Source organism: Microtus ochrogaster, linkage group LG10, assembly GCF_000317375.1.
Source record: "Microtus ochrogaster isolate Prairie Vole_2 linkage group LG10, MicOch1.0, whole genome shotgun sequence".
NCBI lineage: Eukaryota > Metazoa > Chordata > Mammalia > Rodentia > Cricetidae > Microtus > Microtus ochrogaster.
In genome coordinates, this window is record NC_022035.1 from 2,618,460 (window position 1) to 2,636,028 (window position 17,569).

The following is a 17,569-nucleotide window of genomic DNA, read 5'->3' on the forward strand; positions in this document are numbered from 1 at the left end:
AGAGAGAGAGAGAGAGAGAGAGAGAGAGAGAGACTCACTGTGTACCTCCGTCTGGTGTGGAACTCTGTATTTAGACCAGGCTGGCCTTGAAATCACAGCCTCCCCAGCTCTGTGACTAAGGGTGTGTTGTACATCATCACACCTTGATATTTTAGGTAGAAGAGTAGGGAAAACTTTTCAAACTGCCACTAAAAACTGACCTGTCATCCTGGAAAGTTATTTTAAAACATAAAGTGAATGATATTTATAATAATTAAGACGCAGTACCACACAGTACCAGAATTTATGTAGGATCCAAAAGCAAATTTTTGACCTAAGAATTTGGTTTTAAGGTTAGGGAGATGGGTCAGCTGGTAAAGTGCTTTTCATTCAAGGATAAGGGCTTCAGTATGGGTTGCCAGGCACGTACGGAAAGCTAGGCGTGGCCACGTGCCTGAAATCCCAGTGTTGGGGAGGTGGAAACAGGAGGCACTGGGGCTGACTGCAAGCCAGTCTAGCCAATCAGTGAGCTTCAGGTTCAGTGAAAAACAACTGTCTCAAAAAGTGAAGAGTGATAGAAGGCACCCAGTGTTGACCTCTGGCCATTACAGGCTGAGGCCAGTGCTGCTGGAGAGCTCAGCTGAGCCACTCTGCCAGGTGCCACTCCCGTTACAGTCACCCTGCATCTCAGTCTCTCTAAGGACAGCTTGTTGGCAGGTGTCAGGAAGGAACGCCTCCTAGATGGCACGACAGTGCCCTATGGAGAAATGAACTTGCTCCAGAACTACAGTGATGTCCTTGAAGTAACAGTAATTTAAGCAAACGAGGAAAAGAAGTTACCTTGTAGATGCCGAAGAAGCCCAGATCTCGCACCACAGACAGAGCACTGACTCTGGGGCCAGTGGTGATCTCTCCAGCCACTTGCAAGCGGATCTTGACAATTTCTAAAGGATTGGTGAAAATTACCTGGGAGCCTCCTGCCTAGAGGGAAAAAGAGAAAAGTTTAAGGTCAAAGCTGAGGCATGCTAATGGGGCAGGAAGAGAAGAACGACATCTCTGAATGAAGTTGAGGACGTTCTGTCCTCACAGGACAATCATTTCAGGTCCTATCCAACAATTAAAATGGATGGTGGATCCGCAAGATGGCTAAGTGGGTGAAGTGCTTGCCATCACGCCCGAGAACTCGACTTCAAAAATTCCTGGTACCTACATAAGAGAAGAAGAATTGCCCCCAGTCAGGTTGTTCTGTGACCTTCACTTACGCATGCCCACATGCGAGCGTGCACACACACACACACACACACACACACACACGCAATTAAATTCCAAAAAGAAATAAAAAAGGCAGCTAGGGAATAAGTGTAATCAAAATCCAGGTGTAGCCAGAATACTTCGAGTACAGAGGTCCTGCCTCCTCAGCGTGGAGGAGAAGAGGTGACAAAGACCCGAGGAAGGCTACCATTGACCCCACTCACACTGAAATGACAAGGAATCTCCAGTGGCAGGAACGAGGCCTTGGCATGCACAAGACTCCTTGTTTGATCCCCAGCACCAGAAAACAAAACTGATTTCAGTAGCATAACTACCACCACAACACCTAAGCCAGAGACAGAAAGGCAACTAAAGAGAAAATAATCAAATAACAGCAGGATCCTCGAATGCCACTTGATGGGATTACTCTCACCATTTTATTTATGTATTGCCTGGGTGTAGAATCACTCTACTTACATAAACTAAGTAGTATGTCAAAACAGTAAAAATATGAATTAAACCCTGTACACTGTATGTTCATTTGCTCCAGTGAGAGTTGGACACCACACCTCTGAGATCACCAGTGAAATATTTAAATACAGGAAAAAAACCTCATGTTGAAGCTAAATCCACATAAGTTACAAGCAACTATGATTTTCTTAATATTCTTTAATTTGTCATTTCTTAATCACAAATACAAGTTTTATATGATCCAACTAAATTAATCACGATGCAACACAATTCTAAATATTTATTATGCGATGATGTTACCGACACCAGACCGCAGGTATGAGGCTAGCACAGCTTACAAGATGTCGTCACAGAAACAGATAAACTGGGGTTGACATCAAACAAAAGTGCCTCCTGGAAGATTTTTACTCTCAGGACTCAGATGCATGCACTGTCTCAAATTATCTGTCGGTATTCAATGGAATGGATTCAACTATAATGGTGGTCTTGGAAGTATTATTTATAATGAGAGATGAGAAACAAGAGCTGTGTTAAAGTTCAGTGTGCTTAAGCCGGGCGATGGTGGTGCACGCCTTTAATCCCAGCACTTGGGAGGCAGAGGCAGGCGGATCTCTGTGAGTTCGAGACCAGCCTGGTCTACAGAGCTAGTTCCAGGACAGGCTCCAAAGCCACAGAGAAACCCTGTCTCGAAAAACCAAAAAAAAAAAAAAAAAAAAAAAAAGTTCAGTGTGCTTGCTGAGTGGAAAGGGTCATAGCATACACAGAAGACTCACACCTGCAGTAGGGATACTACAGAGGCGATAAAATTAAAGTTTATTTTTTTTCTTGATATATTTTCAATTTCTATATAGATCATGTGTTACCAGGAAAATGTTAATTTATAAAGTGGAAGAAAATGTTCATTACTGTTTTTCTCTTTTCAACAATTTAATACTGTGGTAACTTGAATAGGTACGGCCCTCATAGATTCATGTATTCGAATGCTTAGTCCATAGGCAATGGAACTCTTAGGAGGTATGGCTCTGTTGGAGTAGTTGTGGCCTTATTTGAAGAAGTATGTCTACGGGACAAAAACTGTTGAGAGGATTCACTAGGATGGAATTAGCCTAAGGGCTGGTTTCGCTCAGATTTTAGTTGTTTTCAGAGTAGAAAAAACTTTCATGGAGCATATAGTGCAAGGGATAGGAGGCTAGCATGCAAAGAGACATTGTTGCCTGCAACCCTAATGATTTCTCAAAGCCCCAGTCAGGCAGTCCAACAGGTTCTCAAGCCGGCCCTCTCACAGCAGGTAAGGAGGCAGCTGAATGTCCCATGTGAAGACACAGCATCAAGTCACTTATCTGGCAAATCACCGCATTCAGTATAAACAGCAAAGAAATGCTGACTATGTATCAGCCTGCTGCTTAAGGCAGAGCAGTGGCTCTACATGTTTAGGGTCCATCTGCCTTCTCTTAAGGCGCTGGTTCTGTGCCCCGGCCCGGTCATATTCAACAGCAGAGCTGTAAGGGGTAGTGACGTCTAGACGCCACATCAGATAACTAATTAAGAATTTCCGTATCTCAGCTTGCTAAAATTCTTCCTATGTGATTATGCACATTGAGGACTGAAAATTCTCTGCACTATGCAATCTGTAGGATGCCTGTCAATTCTGGGGGTTTGCTCAGCTTTTATGAAAGCTCTGATTCTAATTCCAATCTCCCATATTATTTCAGAGAGTAGCTTTTATGTTTTCCTTTGATCTTGCAGTCAAGCATTGCCATTATCAAAGGTATAATTTTTAGGCACAGAATTGTCTCATTATTTAATTTCTTTACAAACACCTGTAAAACTTAACAATGTATCCAATAAAATAGGAACTTATTCTCAACTCCCTAACTCCAACACAATAGACAGACATGCGTTCTTAGGACTAGCAGAGCTTGCAAGTTAAGATAGATAACACATATGAAAAAGAACATTTCATAGGGCTGCTGGGATTAGATGTATCACAAAGAAATGGTACTTGTACCAGGAAAATGGAATGATATCTACCTAGCCTTTGGCAGACTAAGAAATAAAAATCCCATGGACCCAAAGAGGCACACTGGAAAGGTACCGAAGATGAAAAAGATCCTTTGGAGTCCAGCTGGAGGGAAATGAGACTTGGAGGCACCGAGCGAAGATGCTTATCATTAGACGCAGTGTCTGGGCATCTTCAGAGCTTGATCACTGCACAGTACACTCACCGTCTGCTGCTCCAACTCCTGCTCTATTGTCCATTCAGAGTGCCTTAGCCACGTCCCTCCTCGGTAGAGATCAAAGACACCTCAAATGGGCCAACAATGAACAGGAACGCCTATTATACACAGGGCCTTTGTGTCCCTCATCACTTGAGAACTCTGGCTGTGTGAAGATACTGGCTTTTGTGGACATGTGATTTTTGTCACAAATCATTTTCCTATGACTTTCTGGAGTCTCTGGTGGAAGAAGACCTGCGATACTGAACTTACAGTGGCATACAGTGCCGGCATTGACTTCTTTACGGGTTTCCTGCTCTAGTTTCTGCTACTGAAAGAAACAGACTTGCTGTGGAAGTTTGAATGACAAATGTCCCCCTTAGACTCAAGTATCCGAAACCTTGGTCCCAAGTTGGTGGCATTGCCAGGAGAGATCCCAGGGAGGGGTAGACTTGATGGAGGAAGTACATCAAGAAGGGGGATGGGCTTTCATAGTTCAAAGTCTTATCTCACTTCCAGTTTGTCCTCTGCTTCCTGCTGGCTCTTACAGATCCAGACTTCTCAGCTTCCTATGCCCGCTCTCACACTTATCACGAGCTTCCACCCCTCCCTGCCATGAAGGGCCTGCGTCTCTCTGGAACCGAAGGCCAAATAAACTCTTTCTTCTGAGTGCTTTTGGTCATGATGTTTCATCGCCGCAGCAGAAAGCATACTGATACACTTGCTTCTCCTCTCGAATCTTTGTCCACACATTTATTCTCCAAGTGTTTTACAAACACTCATGTTCAAATTGTGCTAAGATCATGGTGAGGTGACATGATACCTGCAATCCCAGCCTTTGGAGGACGGAAGCAGGCAGGAAGACCAAGCGGTCCATGGATATATGGAAAATTTGCCAAAAAATAAAATAAAGCCAAGTTCATCCTAGGGTTGTTGGAAGAGCAAGAAAGCAGCCCTGTTCTTGGAGAACACAAAGTGAGAGCAGGAATAATAATAATAATAATAACAACAATATAATCCAGTTAATGTCCCACATGGGCCACTTGGGCACTGTTTGGTATCTTTACAACAGGGTAAACAGAGGAAAGTCAGAGCAGTTGTTATAAATTCAACAATTTTACCAAAAGTCACAGTTGACTATGATGAAGCTGAGATTGCTAAGCATCTACACTTCAGAAAGTGTGTGTACTTGGAGATGAAGTTTCCAAAGAAGAGAATTAAATTAAAATGGGTTTTATTGTTGTTGTGTTGTTTGTTTTTAAGTGGGGAGTAAGACAGAGTCTTGTTATATAGCCCTGGCTGCCTGGAACTTGCTCTATAGACAACACTGGCTTCAAACTTACGTGATCTTTTTGCCCCTGCCACCTGAGTGCTGGGATTTCATGATCCACCAAAATGTAGTCTTTAATGAGGGCCTTAATCCAATCTTACTAATATTCTTATAAAAAGAGGAAATTAAACACAGACATACAGTACCGAAAAATGACCATATAAGGACACGGGAAAAGCTGGCTTAGCACTTAGAAAGCTAAAGGCAAGAAAACCACCATGAGTTTGGGGTCAGCTTGGGCTATACAATAGAGTTCCAGGATAGACTGGGCTATCCAGTGAGACCTATGCTCACAAAGTAAAACTATTACAGAGAGAAGGCAGCCATCTGTAGCCAAGGAAGGAGGCCTTAGAGAACCAACAACACGGATTAGCACCTTGGTCTTGAAACTTCTCGACCCCAGATACGTGAGAAAATGCACGTCTGTTGTCTCAGCCGACTGGACTGTAGCTAGCACGTCTGTTGTTTAAGCTGACCAGACTGTGTCTCAGCCGACAGGACTGTAGCTAGCATTTGCATTTTAGCCGCCCAGGGCTACAGAAAAGGCATGTGAGAAAAATAATTAACACATATGATGACAGAGTTAAGGTCCAGACAAGACAATCCAAAGGAGGGCAAGGCATTTCCTACCAATGGTGTTCTGGGACATGAAAAGATAAAACATTCGCTGGCAACAGAAGAGAGCTGTGGATTCAGGTGTCCGAGCCTTTGTGTCCTTAAACCTGACAGTTAATCCATGACGGAGGTGTTTGAGAACAGAACAGTTGAGTTGCTGGCCTCTGAATCACAGGCACACACACACACACACACACACCCCTTACTTTACATGTTTAATAATTTTTGCTTTGGTTTCCATGCGGTCCAAGAGCCATAGGCTGCGCACAATGCAGTGAGAGAAGAAATGACATAAAAAGTAGTGACAGAAGATTCTCTGAGTAAGGGACCCACAGTAACACATCAGGCAAATGAGATGCCGATCACGAAGGTAAGCGTGATCAGACGTAGTATGCCACTTATTTCCTGTGTCCCGGGAGGTGGGACAGATCTTCAGGGTAATAGTCACTTTGTTGTTGCTTTTGTTTTAATGAACAAAATAAGGCAGAGGGGTGGGGTTTAACCAACAGGATGTCACACAGCTAGAAGGTGAGGCTGAGATGCCAAGGTAAAATTACTGGCATGCTTTCGAGAACATATTTATACTTATTTTTGCTGCCGTTGCTGCTTTGAGACAGTGTCTCACTATGTAGCCCTGGGTGGCTTAGAACGCACTGTGGAGATCACACTGGCCTTGAACGCACAGAGCTCTGTCTGCCCCTGCTGGGATGAACGGCAGGCACTACCAGGCTGGCTCATACTGACACCTCTTATCGTGGCAGCACGAAGGCCCTCCCCAGAATGGCTGGCTAGAGACCAGTGGTTCTCAACCTTCCTAATGACGCAACCCTCTAATACCGTTACCACAGCATGAGCTGTGGTGACCCCCAACCAGAACATTATTCCTTTGCTACTTCATAACTGTAATTTTGCTACTGTTATAAACCATAATATAAGTATCTGATATGTAGGATATCAGATATGCGACCCCCCAAAAGGCTTAATAACCACAGATTGAGAACCACCACTCTACATGGAACAGATGGGTCTGAAAGAGAATGGCCAAAAATGAAACCATGGAGCCAAATCATGGAAAGACCAGGCTGGGGAAAAGGACTGGATCCTGACCACCACGCCAGGGGGCTGTGTGCAGCGGATGTGCTGTGGCTGAGTTTGGGTAAGAAGAGGGCGCGTGAACAGAGCCCATTTAGGAACGGCAGAGGAGCGCCAAGACTGGGAAGAGCTTAGATAACCAATGGGTGTGTCTGGTGCTAATTTGGGAAAGATGGCACCGAACCAAAGGTAACAATTAGGGTTCTAGTAGATCGGGTGAGGGATAAAAGGTACAATTAAGATAATTGTGTGTGTGACAAAGAGAAGGGGAGGGGTGACAGGCAGTGGGTGCAATAAAGACCACCAGGGTTAGAGTGTAGAGTGGAGGTGAAGGTCAAAGAGTTGAGTTTTTGCAGCTATTTCACAGGACAGACAATAATAAAGAGAACCATGAACACTGACTGTGAGTTGGGAGCTAACCACGCCTCTGCTGCAACTCAGCCTAGAGTATACACGAGGATGGAAGGAAAAGAGTGGTAAACAGAAACACTGATTGGACAGAGAACTGGGGGCGGGGAGGGGGTCAAGAATGTGTCTTCTAGAAAGGAGAGTGAAAGCTGAGGCAGAGGAGGGGAAGTGAGAAAAGCTCCGTCATTCTGAGACTGCGCAAGGGCAATGGGGACTTAGAGCCTTGAAGGGGAAAGGATGTAGAGTGTCGGGATAAAATAGTGGGGGTATTCGTTCCTTACTAAAGCAAACCAGAATCATTTCTGAGTACAGAAGGGTGAAAGATAGTCCTGCAACAATCCACACTCTGAGATGCTAAATCACAAGGGCGGGAGTGACGACACATGAATAGTCTCCCTGGGAAGGGGAATTAGGATAGCTTTTGTAGGTGGACTGGGGGCACGTGGGGATGGGAACAGGGCAGATCAGGTCAGGGAGGAAGGGACGGAGGAAGAGTACAGAGTAAAATGACTGGAATGGGGACATTTAGGGGGCGATGCGGAGTGAGGACTCCTAGTAATGGAAGCTGTGGATCCTTAACTAACCATCTTCTAACCTTCTTGCCTAACCAGGCAAAGCACCCAGGGTGAGACTGAATCAGTAACCCAGCCACAAAACCTTCAGTCCACGCCTATCCTGTCTGCAAGATGTGCTGGGGCAATGATGGATCAGAGCTTGGGAGAAGGGCCAACCAATGATTGGAGGAAGCCCATGCCTGATACGTCTGGATGACCAGTAATCGGAAGCTGGGTGGTCTAGTGATTTAGGGTAGAACCACATGACTAATGGGGGGGGGAGGGAAAAAACAGCCAGAAATATTTGCTAATGATATTCTGCTATACTTACAGATCAGTGCCTAGCCAAAATGACATCACAGAAGCAGATGCAGAAGACCAACAACCAAACATTGGGCAGAGTTAAGAGAATCTCACAGAAGAGGGGAAGGAAGGATTGATTGTAGAAGCCAGAGGGATAGCAACACCAGAACACGGCCCACAGAATCAACTAAACATAGGCTCACAGAGACTGAAGCAGTGGCCACAGAGCCTACATGGGTTTTCCCTAGGTTCTCTGCATGTATGTGATGGTTATAAGTGTGGTATTTTGTGAGACTCCTAACAGTAGCAGGGGGAGTCTCTGACTCCTCGGCCTGCTCGTAGGTCCCTTTTCCTCCTACTGGGTTGCCTCATCCAGCCTTGATATGTGGGACTATGCCTAGTCTTTCTGGATCAGTTGCTATCACTGGAAAGCCTGTTCTTTTCTGAAGGGGAAATGGAGGAGCAGTAGATTTGGGAAAGAAGGGATGTGTGGAGCTGTGAGGAGTGGCGGGAGGAGAGACTGCAGATGGAATGTATTGTATATGAGAGAAGACTAAAAAGAAAATTTGAAGACTTTTCTGGAAAGTAAGTTCTAGGCCAGCCTGAGCTACATGGCATGAGAGGAACAGCTACAGCCATATAGCCAAAGACATACATACGCCCCTTGGAACTGATGATGGCAGAAACAATATTCTGGGGCTCTAACAAGAAGTTACAGCGACAACACGGATGATCTTGACAAAGAGGAAAGCACTCGTGTATGTTCAACACAAACAGCCTGCAAGCCGCAGCAGGAAGCCAATATCCAAATACAATGTAGGGCTGTCCTTGTACCTCCCAACAGGGGACCCAAGTCACAGGATCCCACTGTGTGCACGCGTAAGAGCCTACTGTGTGTATACATGACCCATAGATGGGTAAAATCAGTGCCATGTAGATTCTTACCCAGGCAGATACTATATACTGAATAAAAACATCTGACGATCCACTTTCTTTCACTGAACACTAGCAAAATAAAGGTTCTGTTGCACTTCTAAAAGGCAAGACTCTGACATTCAAAACTATTACCTATCCCCCGAGTAGAAAGACAGAACTGGTATATCCAAAATGAGTTTATATCCTAACTTTTGTTTGCAAATAAGTATCATTAGCAGGAAATAGCTATGTAAAATACAGAGGACCAAAATGAAGAAAATTACAGGTTTTGTGGTTTGTTCTAACAGAGATAAAAGATTCGAAGACTAGGGAATCACTATTGTTATTAGGAAGATTCAACGTTATAAATGCTATGTTTGCCCAGGACTCACTTTAAAACTCAGATGTTATAAAAGATAAAATGAAACACATATTTTCTTTCAATTAATTTAAGTATTGTTAAAATGTAATTTCCCCAAAATTTAACTTAACATTCAGAGCAATTTTCCTAAACAAAATCTCAATTCAGTTTTCTGAAGATGTTAAAACATACGATATCCTAAACAAGGTCATGTGGAGAATTTTATTGGTGTCCGCTCACGAGTTAGACTGTCAGAAAAATTTAAAGTGTGGCGTACGGTGGATAGTTGAGGAGATCTATAAACAGAGGGGCACAGAGGACACTGGGAGGCGTACACGGGCAGCGGGCAGTGCAGCTGGTGGAAGAGGGCAGCTCCTTCTGCCCTGCACACAAGCGTGCAGCATCCTAGTTAGCCGGTGGAAGAGGGCGGCTCCTTCTGCCCTGCACACAAGCGTGCAGCATCCTAGTTAGCCGGTGGAAGAGGGCGGCTCCTTCTGCCCTGCACACAAGCGTGCAGCATCCTAGTTAGCCGGTGGAAGAGGGCGGCTCCTTCTGCCCTGCACACAAGCGTGCAGCATCCTAGTTAGCCGCCGTTTACAGATCTTCCCTCCTTTAAGAGAGGGTAGCTAGAGGACCAGCTCAGATGGGTGTCAGCATCAGTCCCGTCAGCCACAGTGAAGGGATGCAGTCCAACAATCTGGCATCGTCTCCAGCTTCTATGAGCTAATGCATCCCATGATTCTCGTCTTCATCTAGAACAGTTAGTCAGGGGTCCTGTACCAGAAGGGTTACAGACATGGACAGGACAATGCAAGACTCGAAAGATCTTGACTTAGTTCACATTTGTCAAGCCGTGGTTTACTGGATATGATATGAGGGCTTTCCCAGAAGCAATGCAGCCATGCAGTAGACTTTAACAGCCAACAGTCTGTGTCTGTCTCTGTCTCTCTCTCCCCGGGATCCCTCCACATAGCCCTGGCTGTCCTGGAACTAGCTATGTAGACCAGGTTGGTCTTGATCTCATAGGTCCTCCTGAGTGCTGGCATTAAAGGCATGAGCCGCCACGGCCTGGCTAATGCCCCTTTCTTAACACCTTTTTCTTTAGTTCTGGAATGTGCAAGCTCTCTAATTCTTCTGGCCTTCTTAGCACCAGGAGGTAAAGGTCTTTCCTCAAAGAAAGCCAACCCCCCAACACAGACTGCTGCTAAAACCATTTCCAGAAGGTTCGGACAACACCAACTACACATACTGTCCTGCAGGTCCCTTTCTGGAATGACGAGGTTCCCTAACAACCAAGACAAAGGTGCTAATGACGGGCCTCACGCAGGCGAGAAGGCACTCTACCACTAACCTCCATCCGTGGCCCTTGGAAGGGCAGCCATTTCTAGACTAACTTAGCAAGAATGACAATGCCTCATGCACCCTTTGTCTTCGTCCCTCCCCTCAAAGGCCAGAGTATGCTATTTGTGGGGCACTTGCAGTATAGCAGGCACAGTGCTGAACCCCACACAGACCTCTTCTGCCTCCAGTCATGACACACAGGCTCCGTTATCCATGCCTTTCTGAAGATGAGGAAGGAAAGAGCGAGCCCATGAGGCCCTAATTTCAAACCAAAGCTCAGAACCTTTATTCTGATGTACTATTAAAGAAACTGAGCATTGAAATTTGTTTTCAGTTTTCTTTCTTGTTTGAGTAGAGTGACTGACTATGTCTTTGGCCAATTTGATCATCTGGACCAGAGTTTCGGTGACTTGGTGATGCTTTTGACAAGCAAATAAATAAAAGATTCAGACACATCAAGGGAATATGAGAAAACATGGCTTCTAAAGGAACAGAGTTAGTTGGTTTAACAGGGTTCTCCCATTTGTCTTTGTAGATTAGCAACAAGTCATAAGGAAGTCATACAAGCAGGAAGTATAACCCCCAAATCACTACATATGAATCTTCAAGGCCTACTTTAGACTCACTCAGAAATGAATGTACAACTGGTGACAGTCTCTATTTTATTCAGATGGGGCTGCAAAGGGGTCACTCTGGGTGGTACAGATTTCACGTCAACACGGAACTGCTCATGATCAGAATGGACCCCCTTACTTCTCTACACACACACACCACGGCCCGCACCTCCGTGCGGCAGCTCCGGCTGTTGTTATTCTTGTCTGCCTCCCACGGGCCTCACAAATTCACCTTTACACCCTGTGGCTCGAGAGCACCAAACAGGGAAATGGGTTGTGGAAGCTGCAACTATGCCAGCGTGGAGCCCACACACCAAGCTCCCCAAACGAGAACGGCTCTCTCCACACAAAGCATCATCATTTCCAAAATGCTCTAATTTTTCACATGATATGATTTCTTGGGGCTCAAAGCAAAATTATAGCTTTTTTCTTCTAATATCCCCTCTCACTAAAATGGCCAGGATGGGTACTCTGCAAAGAACCTGAAATGTGGCTTCTATCCGAGCTTCCCCTGGCCAATGCCTAGATGTTTGTATAAGCTTGCTATCTTTGCCTCCTCACAAGTTTGCAGCCCCAATCCCCTTCTCATGTTACAAAAAGACTTCCTTCGCTGGTAATGGCTCTGAATGTGCAGGGAATATTATGCTTGGGGGTGAGTGTACAGCTAGTTCTTTCATACAAAGAGAATTCCAAAAAGATATTTAGAAAGACAACTTAACCCTGATGTTCTGCCCTTTTTTTCTGTGAACATTCAAAGAACAATGATCATCAATAAACCTCACTAAACTGACAATATTCTTTAGATAAGATGGGTACAGATAGAAAGGTTTTCTTGTTACATGTGCCTTTCAATTTATGAGCTGGAACAGGCTCATTACCACCTAAAGTACCAGCCACCTAAATACACTACATCTTCAGGAGCTCCTCCTTTTCCTTTTTCTCCATAATCCATTTCCTTTCATTTGTCTGAACACAAGAAGTCTTTCTGCAAACTGTCCTCACTTAATTGGACACTATTCCCAAACATTCATTCCTGGAACATGGGAAATCCCATCAAATGCAACTATGAAGGTTAAAAATAAAAAAAGAAGGGTCTAATCAACAATCTCGAGAACACTAACACCTTCCTTAAAAAACAACTGAGTTCGCTGTCCACAGAAACATGGCATTATAGTTTTTAACACAATATAATTTCCACTATGTTTTAAACTAAAAGCATTAAATATATCCATAATTTAATCACCTTCCTTTAATTTGAATTCACATGGTAGATACTTATAGCTACTTAAAAAATTAAGTGGCAAAATGTATATGAAGTATATGTATCTTGATATTTTAATTATGCTCAATTGAATGTACTTAGATTTAAAGTGCTTTTCACAAATGACATGTGCTAAGAATATCTAATTGCACACTGACATTCTAAAATATGTGCTTACATGTGTCAAAAATAGATTAATATAAAGTTATTGGATGATTTTTTTCAATAAATCAAATACATTATTTTGATTATTTAGATACAAACAAAATTGCACATACAAATATGTCCTATACTAGTAAATGCCTAATGATGTGTCACATTAATTTGAACATATACAATTGTGACAGCATTTGAGATTTGAGTTAAGTTAGAAAACAGGCTTCTTAAGAATTCTTAGGTTCAATGTATTTTTCTAGTTATTCATCCCGACTTGGTATCAATGGAAACATCAACATAATTCAAATGTAGGCCAAGTGTTTTTCCTCTTCACAGAGATCACAGATAGAAACTAGATACTCATCAGCTAACAGAGGATGGATTAAATTAGCGTGCACTGCACAGGAGAAACTAGGCATTGAAGACAAACACCCAGCAGCCTCCCAGATAAGCTGGCAAAGGTGGCCTGTCACAAGGTCATTCAGGGTCATTCACTCCACGCTTGGTTCAGTCCCTTACAAGAAGTGCCCTTACCACCCCACAATCAGGTCATTATTCCAAATTGAAAAACATACCTCTGGGGGGGCTGGAGAGATGGCTCAGTGGTTAAGAGCATTGCCTGCTCTTCCAAAGGTTCTGAGTTCAATTCCCAGCAACCACATGGTGGCTCACAGAGGTCTGGTGCCTTTTCTGGCTTGCAGACATACACACAGACAGAATACTGTATACATAATAAATAAATAAATTAAAAAAAAAAAGAAAAACATACCTCTGCTTAGACTTGACATTGGGACTTGATGTTATGTTCAGCATCAAGAACCACGTAATCCATTTTTTTTTTTAAAAAAAAAAGGTGTCATACTCTAGGTAAGGTGACCTTTTGTATTGTGCTGAATTCACAGCTATCTTCAGCAACATGTGTGTTGGACACGCCTAGAATCCTAGTCAATTATAATCTGAATCACACAATTGAAAATTTGTTCACAAAATCTCTACCTCCACGTACCTCAGAATGCGACGACATTTTGAGGTAAGTCGTTTTAAAAGAGGGAATTCAAATACAATCAGGCCACAGGGTTGACCCTGCTCTTTGGAGTCCTAAGAGAACTCACACGGCACACTGAGAATGACTGACTCCATGAAGACATAGAAAAGATGTAGTCATTCCATAAGAGACCATCCGTAAGGTAAGCCCTCAGCCTTGGCCTTCCAGCATGCCCAACTGTGGAGAAAATGAAATAAGTCTACTGAATCCCAAAACAACAGAGCTTGAGTGCCTAACCACAAAACATATAAGATTCGCCTTTGGTAAGAAGGTAAGAGCAGAATCTTTTCACCATTTAATTGTTTGTTCCTGAGACATTAAACTAGAAAATTCTATTCTTAATGCTTTAACCACATGGCAAGGTAGAAAAAAAGGCTATTATATTTACACATTTTATAAACATAAAAGTTTTATATTTTCAACTTCATGGGGTTTTAAGAGGCCCTTAGAAGCCTGGCCAGGAAACCAAAGTGGAATCTATTTGACATTAAAAAGCAATTAAGTTAGAGACCTGTCAAACTTGTTGACATTCGGAGTCTGCCTGTTAGTGTCTACTGTGAACGCTACCACCAGAATCAGCTAATGCTTTGCTGGCTGGCTGTTGGTATCTAAACTACCTTACCTCTAGGACACCTCTGGACAAATCTTTCTTCAAACGTTCATATCGTAACAAACACCTCCTCTATTTCTTAGAAACCAGAAGATTGTCTCAATGTTTAAAGTGTCCCGAATCAAATCCTGCAACTGCTGAAGAGAGGAAAGAAATCAGCAACAAGCCCTCTAGCTGGCTGGCTGTCCTGAAAGCCTTCATATACAAAGATGATGGTTCCTAGCATCCAAAGGCAGCTCTGAGCCAAACACAGTAATGTTTTAATGAGTTCAGATTGCTATGCCAAAATATCATAGCCTGGGCCCCTGTGCCAGTCAAATTTTGTCAACTCAACCCAAGTTAGGATCATCTGGGAAGAGGTTACCTCAACTGAGAAAATGCCCTCACCCAGACGATCCTGTGGGAAAGGTTGCGCGGCATTTTCTTGATGTGGCCCAGTGCCACCCTGGACAGGTGGCTGTGGAGGAGAACAAGTTGAGTAAGCCATGGAAAGTAAGCCAGTAAGCAACAACCCTCCATGATTTCTGCCTCAGTTCCTGCCTTGAATTCTTGTTCTGCCTTCTCTTGATGGCGGACAATAAAACGTAAGCTGAAATAAACCCTTACTTCTTCAAGTTGGTTTTCCTCATGGTCTTTATCACAGTGACAGAAAACCAGGACAGTCACGTACAATAATACAAACTACTTTCTCAGGGTTCTGGAGGTTAGACACTCACGGTCAAGTGCCAGCATAGCACAGGGTATCTTTCTAGTTCACACACACACACACACACACACACACACACACACACACACACACACACCCCATTTTTCTGCTATGTCATTACATGTTGAAGCAAGGAAGACACTGTGTGTTCATGACCTAGCCCACTTGTCAGAGTGGCATGACACCTGTTAATGACAGCACACTGGGTCTTAAGTCTCAGTGTATGAACTGGAGGAAGAAAGAATGACTGAATCCAGAGCATCCCAAAGTCCTCATCACCATCATGTACTGTTCTTACTTTTGCTTTCAGTCCAAGTAAGAGTCATCTGGAGAAAGCACTCAACACAGCCCATGGAGGCATGCAGTCAACACCAAGGCCTTAGTCCCATCCCCATGAAACCTTCTAGCGTGAACTTCAACGGAGATGCTTCATCAGCTTCTCAAAAATTCTCCAAATTGGGATATTGCTACGGTTAGCATTTTTTGACTGTTCATCAGCCCCTTTTAAAATCCTCTCTTTTATGATTCTTTCATGGTTCTGTCATGACAATTTTACAAGTTAACTATTCAGTAAAACTCTTTTTTACTTAAAATATTAGACACCATAAATAAACTATACCAAACTGTCACATCATTATCTTCATTCTGTTCTTAGGGATCTGTATGTATTTCAGGGTTGTTTGTTATTTCTTCGAAATGGAGTCAAGTAAAATAAACAGGTACTTTTCAAAGGCTGATTCAGTTACTGAGTGCTCGTGGATTATTTCTTTGTGAATATCCTTGGTAAGGCAATACGTGGGCATGGCTACAGCAGCACCCTAAAGTCCATCAGCTCCTTTACCTGTTCTTCCTGGAGTTAGCACTACCCATGGGTCATCGGTCTGGAAGTTAAGAAACTATGGCACATGGAATACATAACTATCCTCCTCACCAACCCTTCCTAGCTAAATATTTAGCTACCTGATACAGTTTTTAGGCTATGCAAAAAATTTCCCCTGGAATATTTCAAATGAAAACAATAACAAAAATTTAAAAACAATCATTAAATTATCATGAAATCACAATAAATTATATAGCCACAAGCACTCATGAAAACAATAAAACTTTTCTCCATAGCATCCATCGTCTTGGTACCTGACCTGTTATATCAGAGCATCAAAGCAGCATCACAGAACTCAGCCTAATGACTCAGTTGTATCACCCGCTAAGTTGAGTATGTTGACATACACAGTGAAGGAAAAACTCTGCACTGAGGTCAATGAAACAAAAAAAAAAATAGGATTTAAATGTATTCAAGCTATCTATCTCCTCACTAACCCTGACTGCAGAGCCTGCGAGCTCATTATTTGAGGAAATTTTTTCCCTGGTTGGAAATGACTGGGTTTGAAATCTCAAGAGATTTCAAGGTCCAGGAAAAGGCTTTGGGTTAGAGTACCTACACCATTACTTGGGGCTTACTTATAGACTTCAGAACTAAAAACTAAACAGTGCAAGAAGGGGTTGGGGGTGTCCTTAGATGGTTGAAAAGATGGCAGTCTCTCATAACATTTGGGCGGGGTCACAAGTCAACACTGTCATTGGGATTTATAAATAAAATGTATATAAAAATCTGCCCACCAAATTTCTTCTCTCAATGAGTCACTGAGCAGTAGAGCACAGCTGAGCAACTCGAGTTAATTACCTGAGTCTAGGACAGGGCCTCAAGAGGGTGAAAGGTCAACGGGAGAGGCCAGGTGGCTAACAAGAGCATGAAGTGAATTCTGAAGCAGCAAATACCATGAGGAGGAGAAACTGACAGCAGAAAAGAGCGATGGAGAGCTGAGAAATCACTAGGAGAGCAGCCAACTGGCCACATGAAGAAGATGAAGAAAGCCCCAGTTTCCAGAACCGCTCACATTTCAAGAACCTTGCGTGTTAGTTCACAATGCCCTCGAGGTAAACCCTCGTTGGTTATTACTACTTGAGGGAGTTTCTCCTCCCTGGTCAGTAGCGGCAATCTGGAATGGACCAGTGGATTAGAGAGTCAGCCAAAGAAGTGAAGACGACATTGGAGCTGCTTGAAAGCCCTCTCACAGAGGCAAAGAGGATGCTCCCAATTCGTCAGTGCCGTATGCCTCACTGCTGTACTGGAGAGATAATTTTTCTCTTTCTGAACCTGAGCTACCCTAACATACTTGTCTGAACCAAAGAAAACAGGAAAAGAATAGTCCAAAAGATGTCTTGCAGTTTCTCCTAAAGATTTTTCTTTCTTTTCTTTCTTTTTTTTGTCTTTGAGGGATTTTTTTTTGGGGGGGGGGTCTTTTTACTCATTTTCTTTCTTTTTTTCTCTTTCCTCCTCTTT

At 43.3% G+C, this 17,569-nt stretch overlaps 1 protein-coding gene across 2 annotated transcripts in view; it reads right to left on the reverse strand.

Moving 5' to 3' along the window:
* The window catches only part of Slc25a13 (solute carrier family 25 member 13), a 172,323-nt gene that overhangs the window by 20,893 nt on the left and 133,861 nt on the right, over nt 1–17,569 (reverse strand). For both annotated transcript variants that reach the window (XM_005363702.2, XM_026787536.1), the window contains exon 14: nt 820–960. In XM_005363702.2, coding sequence (XP_005363759.1) covers nt 820–960 — 141 coding nt within the window. The remainder of the gene's footprint in view (nt 1–819; nt 961–17,569) is intronic.